The sequence below is a fragment of the Neophocaena asiaeorientalis genome, unplaced genomic scaffold, assembly GCF_003031525.2.
Source record: "Neophocaena asiaeorientalis asiaeorientalis breed wild unplaced genomic scaffold, Neophocaena_asiaeorientalis_V1.1 scaffold653, whole genome shotgun sequence".
In the NCBI taxonomy this organism is placed as follows: domain Eukaryota; kingdom Metazoa; phylum Chordata; class Mammalia; order Artiodactyla; family Phocoenidae; genus Neophocaena; species Neophocaena asiaeorientalis.
Genome location: NW_020174928.1, coordinates 218,787 through 226,618, shown reverse-complemented (window position 1 = coordinate 226,618; position 7,832 = coordinate 218,787). Strand labels below are relative to the sequence as shown.

Below are 7,832 nucleotides of genomic sequence, written 5' to 3'. Positions count from 1 at the left end.
ACAGTGAATAGCAGTGGGTATGTAATCTGATAACATGAGATTCAAATCTGGGAGGGATTAAGGAGTCATGACCCAGAAGCAGCAATGAGGACCAGAGAACCCACTGCCAGACCCAGTGACAGTTATGGAGGAAACACAGCCACCAAATGAGAGGGCTGAAGAGGCAGATATATCCTCAAAAGAGAGCCTCATTTTCATTTTGAAGGAAAAGTTCTAAAAGTACATTGGATTTTGCTAAGTATGGACTGGAATTCCAAAAGGCACACATTATAGTGCAATTTCAATGTCCATCTAGAATTTCCTGGCTATGGTAGTGGATAAAGGTTTATCTGGGCTGATGCAGAGCGTTACACATTCTTCTAATAAATGGGAAAAGTAAGGTTAGAGAATAGTATTACATAAATATGTATGTACACATAGTTTTTCTGAGGGTTAACAAGAAATACCTGTTTTCCTGTGGAGGAAAGAACTTTAATGTTGGAGGGAGAATTTTACCTTTATTTTATACTCTGCTATAGTACAATATTGCAATGCATGATGATGTGAGATAAAATGTGAACTTATTGGGTCTTTGATATTAAGGAATAATTTTTAATTTTTCTTAGGTGTGACAACGGTATTATGTTCTAAAATTTATAATTTAGAGATACACATATAAATATTTACAGATCAAATATTTGTAGGTATTAGCCTAAAAATAATATGAAAGGGGTGGTGGGTAAGGGGTGTAATAGATGACTTAGATAAAATAAGATCATTCAGCACTTAAGTAAGATTGAAGCTAGGTTATGGTTACATGGAAGTTCATTACACTACCCTACTTTTGCATATATTTCAAATTGTCCATGATAAAAAGTTTTAGAAAATAACTTTTAACTTATTGAACATTGCAATAGGTAATATCTATTCAGATCCAATTTTGTTTCAATTCCACGCTTTATTATTGCATTAAATTTGGGGAATGCAATGATATAAGTCTTCACGGTCCTAGTCCTCATGTGTTTATAACTTAAAGGGGAAAACAAACAATTAGCAACCCCCTGCCCACCCCCCCCCAAAAGAAATTATGAGATGTGTCGAGGAGGGCCTTATAAACCATGCTGAGTTTGGGTTTGGTCCTGAAAAATAATGAGAAGCCATTTCAGTGTTTTAATCAGAGAAAAGTATTATCAGTTGTCTCCATATTATTCACTCTAACATGAGGAACTGATTGAAAAAGGGCTAAATAGTGGAGGAGTGTGATCAGTTACAAGGCTATTATCGTCTAGGCTTATATTGATGGAAGTTTGTAATATAAACCGTGAGCAGAGGAGGAAAAATCAGCAAAGAAACTGAAAAGAAATGGTGGGTGAATAAGTGTGATGTCATAAATCTAGAGGATGTGGTCTCAGGAGTCCAATACCAACCAGGGGTTAGGCAGGATGATTACGTATTGCCTAAACCACATAAGCCATAATGGTGTATGATCTTGCCATTCCATCCCTCTTCTCAGAAACACGCAATGGCTTCGCATGGCCCCTAAGAAGAATCTGCCCTCCTGTGGCATTCAAGGCTCTGGTCCCATCTCACTGTGTATCCCTTTACGCACTGTATGCTCAGGATTGGACTTGATGGGATAAACTGAGAAATTTTAAAACTTTTTGCTTTGGAAAACACTGCTCAGGCTGGGCATAATTAACCTTCTTTATCAAAATTTCTCATCCTTGTAAATCTTAGCCCAAACACCAACTCCCCCATGATCATCCCTAGTCTATCCATTTCTTCTTCCTGTGTGCCCCAAGTACATTAACTAGACTGCAGTTTTGCACTTAGGTAATTACTTCACTGTGGCTTTATGCAGTTGACAGTGGTTTTCCTGTCTTCTCCCCAACTAAGTTAGAAACCCCTTGAGATCCAACAGTGTATTAATTCAATTTTACCTTCTTTGATTACTTTACCTATCTTCCTTGATTACTTAACCAATACATATTTATTGGAATAAAATGATTTATCTCCTTTTGTGCATATTACAATAAAATCTAGATTAATGATGTTTTCCATAGAAAACTTTGAGTTTACCTTAAATGCTCAACCATGTTATGAACATGTGTGATAACTTTAAGATAATGACAGGGCAAATTTGAGTGCATAAAATTCTTTATTTAGAACAATAAAGTATGTGTATATATAATGTAATTTCAAATTCAAACCTGTATAAAAAAGGGTCAGGACATAAACCTATTTTAAAAAGTACACATACAGTACATACACATCACATTTTACAACCTTTTTTATTTAACTTCAGTCATAATAAAACTATAGAATAATGTTGACATACATTTACATTACAATATGCAAACTCCAATCTATGACTGAACTAGCAATATATCTGTGCATCCATCTAAATGTCTGAATACTTTAAGTCCATTGATTTAAAAAATAGTGGCAAGTGGACACTATAATCACACATTAATCCTTAGAATATAGGAGAATAGGGTATTTTGATTGGAAATTTTTATTTAGTGAGTCATGGCTCACTGAAAATACTATGTTTTTTAGTTTAAACAATTTTATTTAAAAAACAACATAAGATGTAATTGGAGACGGCGGTTATAAATACATGTACGATGCTTAGGAAACATTTTAGGATCAAGAATATCCATTTTAATATGGATTATTTCTAAAACAGTATTTTGTTAGGAAATGAAAGTACCATTATTTTATCTTTACAAAGGCATTTCCAGCAACACCATAAACTGTGTGATCAAACACCACAAATGAACTGGTTGGAATTTCAATCTGAATGTTTATATTGTAATGCCAATTTCAGAATAATACTGTTTCAAAACAAGCTGGCTTTCTCTAAAATTCTTATCCCACTTTCCAATCCTGAAATATAATTTATGGTTTACCCATCTCCAAATGGATTCAAAAGTATCTTTTTGCACTTAAAAACTTTATGAGCATCTTACAGTTTCTGCTCTTAGCTTTTAAGAAAATGAGAGCATTTAAATGCTTGATTTGGTACACTTCCAAATGTTACACACATCTCATCTTTTCCTGGGTAAAATGTACTCTTGGTTTTCATTCTTCAGAGGTGATCCAAAAATGTTTATTTAAGCAACGGAAAAAGCCATCTCTTGTGTAAGTGGTTATCCGACTCACCCTACAGGAGACTGATTTTCACTTTTACGAATGGACCCTATTTACATTACAAACAAGAACAGCCATAGCTTTTTATGTTCAAATTGCTATTCACAGAGATCAGAGTTGGATATTTTATATGCGATAGTTTCAGCTCTATTTTATCATCTTTGTCAGTCACGTATTAATAGGTTTCTCTCATACCTATGGTATGACTTGACTTCACCATATAGATAAATAAAAATTGAGAGCCAAAGAAGGGCAGTGATTTACCAATACCCGTTAATGGCAGAGTGGAAGCTCCTGACAGTTTTTCCTAACATCCATCCCACTATGTCCAACTGCCTTCTTGAAAAATATATTTCTTAGTTAAATTAGAATAGGTTGGGAATGGCTAAAAGCCCCATACTGGAATTACATTTTGAAACCAGAACCTAGCTTCAGAAAAACATTAAGAAATATCCATGAATTCTGCATGGAGTTTTCTATTAATTTAAAACTTCATTTGAATTAGAATACCAAAATATGCCACGAAGTTTCTCCAGAGTACTTTAATTCTTACTCAAAGTAGATATTTCATTGTGAACATACTTTATCATACATTGTCATTTTTCACATAGTTAATCCTTTTCAAAGAGAATAGGGTACTTGTTCTGTTAAAGTATTGAAAAAAATAACTTGTTTCTGACTCATCAGAAAGTGGCTGTGTGGTAAGCACATCAGATTATAATACAAAATCAAGCAACGCTTTGATATCACAGGGCAGGCACCGTTTATCAGTGCCAGTTTCTCTATAGATTTGGGTTCTACCACAGAGGTACAAAGCTTAATTATACTTTACACTAAAGTATAATTTAGAATCTGCAGACTTCTGAAACCATTTTAAAAGACAATTTTGAAACATTACAAAAGAGAACTATCAGATACATGGCACCAATTTAAAAGGTGATTTCACAGTTTAAGATGTCAGTTGTGAGTTTTCCATGATTTATAAAGGATGTTCAGAACACATATTGGATAAAATAAAGCAAAGACATATACGTATATATATTTTTTAATCGCCAAGTAGATATGACAGTTCATTCCCAAGCAACTACCAACCAAAGTAATGTTCAACAGTTTTCTATTGTTCGTGTATTTTACTGAATTTTAGTGTTTTAAAAATTGGTAATCCACACAACTCTCAATGAACCAATACATTTGATTAGGCAGAATACATCTCCCCTCGCCTACCATGCCAGATTTCATAACTTGCTGAATTTGTTTATTTAACCCCATCAATTAGGACCATGTCCTTGTGTGTTAAAACCCAGCTACCAGCTTTGAGAACAAAAGTACATCTATTGTACTCTAAAGCTCATTAAGCAGCATTTTTACATACTTACAAAAACTGAAACCATTGCTGAAACAAACTATTAGATTGAGAAGTATCAATCTTCTCAATCGACACATGACCTACACACATACTCATGTTAATCTATGTCTATTTTCTTCAAAACAATCAATATCACACACCGAGACAGGTCCTTTCAGCCATTAAATTGATCTCTGGTTTTATTATATATAATTGGTTGTACCATGGGATATTTGAGGGACTGAATAAATTAATGCAACTTCCCGAAGCATCTGGGTTGTATCTTAGAGACATGACTAGTGTTTGAGGAACCACAGCACTTTAGAGGAGGGATCGTAGAAATCATCTGAGCTCTTTGGTATAAAAAAGAGCAAGGGCCACTTACTAGAGTTGTATTTGAATTAGCTTTGAACATAAGGTAAAATCCAGCTCTACTAGAAATTCTTGGACTTTTGAAAACAAAGGAAAGATAGCAGGTTTTCATGCCTTTCTCTATCACTGCATTGAAAACAGTCATGTGATGGTGATAGACATGGCAATGATGTTATCACAAGGATCAAGTTAGAATGGAAAGCTTTGGATTCCTGTATGTGTATGTTTGTGATATATTAAAAGAATCTTCATCAAAATAAACCAAAAGAAATCATTCTTTGACCTTAGTCAGATGTTCCTTTGAAATAAAAAACATTGGCAAGGGAAATTCACTTAATGTCTTACAAGTTCTGGTTTAAAAATGCAATGTCCATCTTGGGAATTCCTGCCACGTTCACTCAATATGACAAAAACGCTGTCGCATATTTTAATAGCAAACTGACATGCGTAACTACATAAAGCTTTCTTTTTATTTTTAATTCATAAACCTTAATGAATACAGAGTGCCTGATTTTAAATAAACGGATCCTTTAAACAGATAATGGTGATTATACTATAAATAACTAAAGTTTCCTGATCCCCTGCATTCTTGTAAAAGCCAAGTCACCTAGTTTTCAACACCCATATTAGCATGTGTGTGGTTATCTAACCATAGATACTAAATATCATAAGTTATATTTACTCTCTCCCACATCAGAAATTGAAAATGCGGCCTCCATACATTCAGTGATTTCTCCTAAGTCCCTTTACATAACTCTGTGATAGTTTTAGAATATAAACATTTTGTAATATAATTTGCAAGCACAATTTGTACACGCCATAGTGGTCAAGGGCAAAGGCTGACTTCACCAGGGGTGCCAGATGCCCTCCTCGGCAGACTGTTCTGCTGGGCAGTGTCCACAGCTTCTTCGTGTGATGACTCTTTCGGAGTCTCTCCTCTGCAAAGGCATCACTGTTGTGTAATTCAGTACTGGCTCCCCTGCATGACTAAAGTCAGACAACCATGTCCATTTGTCTAGTGGGATACGGTTGAGCACACTCTGTCAGAAAGAGACCAAGCTCAGACCCATATCATTCATTGATCAGCAGCTATAAGGCTGACCTGCCCCTACCCCCACCCTCTTTTCCCACTGCTTTCTAAATGAACAGTGGCTGATGCTATGGAGTTTTTGTTTTTTGAATTTTTTCTAGATCCCTTTGATAAAAATGATGACCCCCCCCCACTATCCAGGCTGAAATCTACTTGCAGAGACCAAGATAACTATGAACTGCAGGTTGTAACTGTAAAATAAAGCTATGTGGTTTTTCAACAATTAGACGTTTCTGGAGGCATGCAAAACGGTACGTGCAGTCTGGGACACGTGCTTTCTCTCCCACCATCAGCTGCAAGTTCTAATTGAGACCACAAATCCCCCAGGTCCTTAAAATAGAGTCCTGCTCGGTGCAAGTTCTTCTTTACAGATGATTAATTCAGTGCCAGTTTCACAGTAAAACACTTTGTTCCAATTTCTGAATCATCCACGTAGTCATGGGTAGCAAGAACAGATAAAGATGCGGTCTGTCACTCCAGACAGAATAGGAATTTGTTTAAAGCTGCTTCATTTATGAAGCAAACATGAACTGTTACCCGCCTAGAGAAGAAAAAAGAGAGATTATAGCATATCTGCTTTCTACCTTCTTTTCATTTTTAGTAGCTGAATTCATATGACTACAGAATGAGTAATAGATTTACAATGCATGCTTCACTTACACAGCCTAAAATAACTTGACAGATGTTTCCTAGATGCAGTGATCAGTCACTTGCTGATCTCCCTAGTAACATTTTACATAATCTGAAATGATCTTACTGTTTACTGAGTGTCTCTTCCCATTAGAATGTAAGCCCCATGAGGAACATAGAGCTTTTGTTTATCTTTTTCACTGCTGTATTCCAACACCTAGAACAGTGCCTGGTACAAAAGAGATACGGGTGTCCCCTGCTTTTCAAAGTTCCCTTTATACCACTTTGCTTTTACAAAAGACCTACTTTAGTACCTGTTTTCGACAAACGAAAGAAATCCAAAGAGGATTTTTGCTTTTATGAAAAAAGGTAAAAAGAGACCGTCGCATTCAGGGTTTGTTCTGCAGTGAGCCTACAGAGGCAGTGTGCACCGCCAGCAGTGAGAGTGGCACCGCCAAGTTCCTTCCCCGGAACTACACTTAGCCTCTCAGCATAAAGCCACCATAACTTTGAATTGTGTCTATGAGCATCTGTGCTTTACATCGATTTATTTTATGCGTCCCATTAGCAAGATGTATCCTAAGGTGATTGCTTCTTTGCTTAAGCCATTTTGGTTTAAGACAGGTTTCATTGGAATGCTCTACGTTTGCATAGCGCTGGAGGGGGCCACTTGTACTCAATAAATATTTCTTGAACACAGAGTGGATGAATGAATATCCTGTGGCTTTCATACCCCCAAGCACAGCACAGATTATCTCCATTTCTGATAAGAGTGTTATCAATCTGTGTAGCCTTGAATTTCTCTAACAAGGCTTCCAAGAGGTTGTAAACAGGTGGTGAGGGGAGAGGGTCTGAAGAACAATGGCGGTGTTCAGAGTGGAGAAGTGGAGATTGATGGAGTGGCATGAAAGAGATATCTGGGACAGGTGGAGAGGCTGATCAGAGGCCATCCACAAATGACTGCCTCCTAGCCACAGATCAGTGCCAGTATCCTGACTGCCTAGCCAGGTTCTAGCAATCACTTCTCCCAACTGAGGAAATAGCAGCAGTAAGATCTCCTTCAGTACTGTCAGCCAAAAGAAGAAAGATAGAAATCCTGGCACCACATTCCTGACAAAGCTTCTGGGGAAGTTCGTTTGGCCTCAGCACAGCTTACTGTACTTGCTGAAGCATGAAAGCCAGACTGTTTTAGCTTTTCAGTGCTGGTGTTAAACCACTGAGCTTTGGACTCAGCTTTCAGATTTTTCAACTTTCAAGTGAAGT

General features: G+C 36.6%; 1 protein-coding gene across 3 annotated transcripts in view; it reads right to left on the bottom strand.

Annotated features, from left to right (window-relative positions):
* Nucleotides 1-2,118: 2,118 nt before the first annotated feature.
* Nucleotides 2,119-7,832, bottom strand: part of KITLG (KIT ligand) — an 88,423-nt gene continuing 82,709 nt past the window's right edge. For 2 of the 3 annotated variants that reach the window (XM_024761380.1, XM_024761381.1), the window contains exon 9: nt 2,255-6,480. In XM_024761380.1, the coding sequence (XP_024617148.1) occupies nt 6,473-6,480 (8 nt within the window). In that variant the 3' untranslated portion in view covers nt 2,255-6,472. Of the gene's footprint in view, nt 6,481-7,832 lie in introns of all 3 variants that reach the window. The other variant, XM_024761379.1, reaches the window with a different exon arrangement.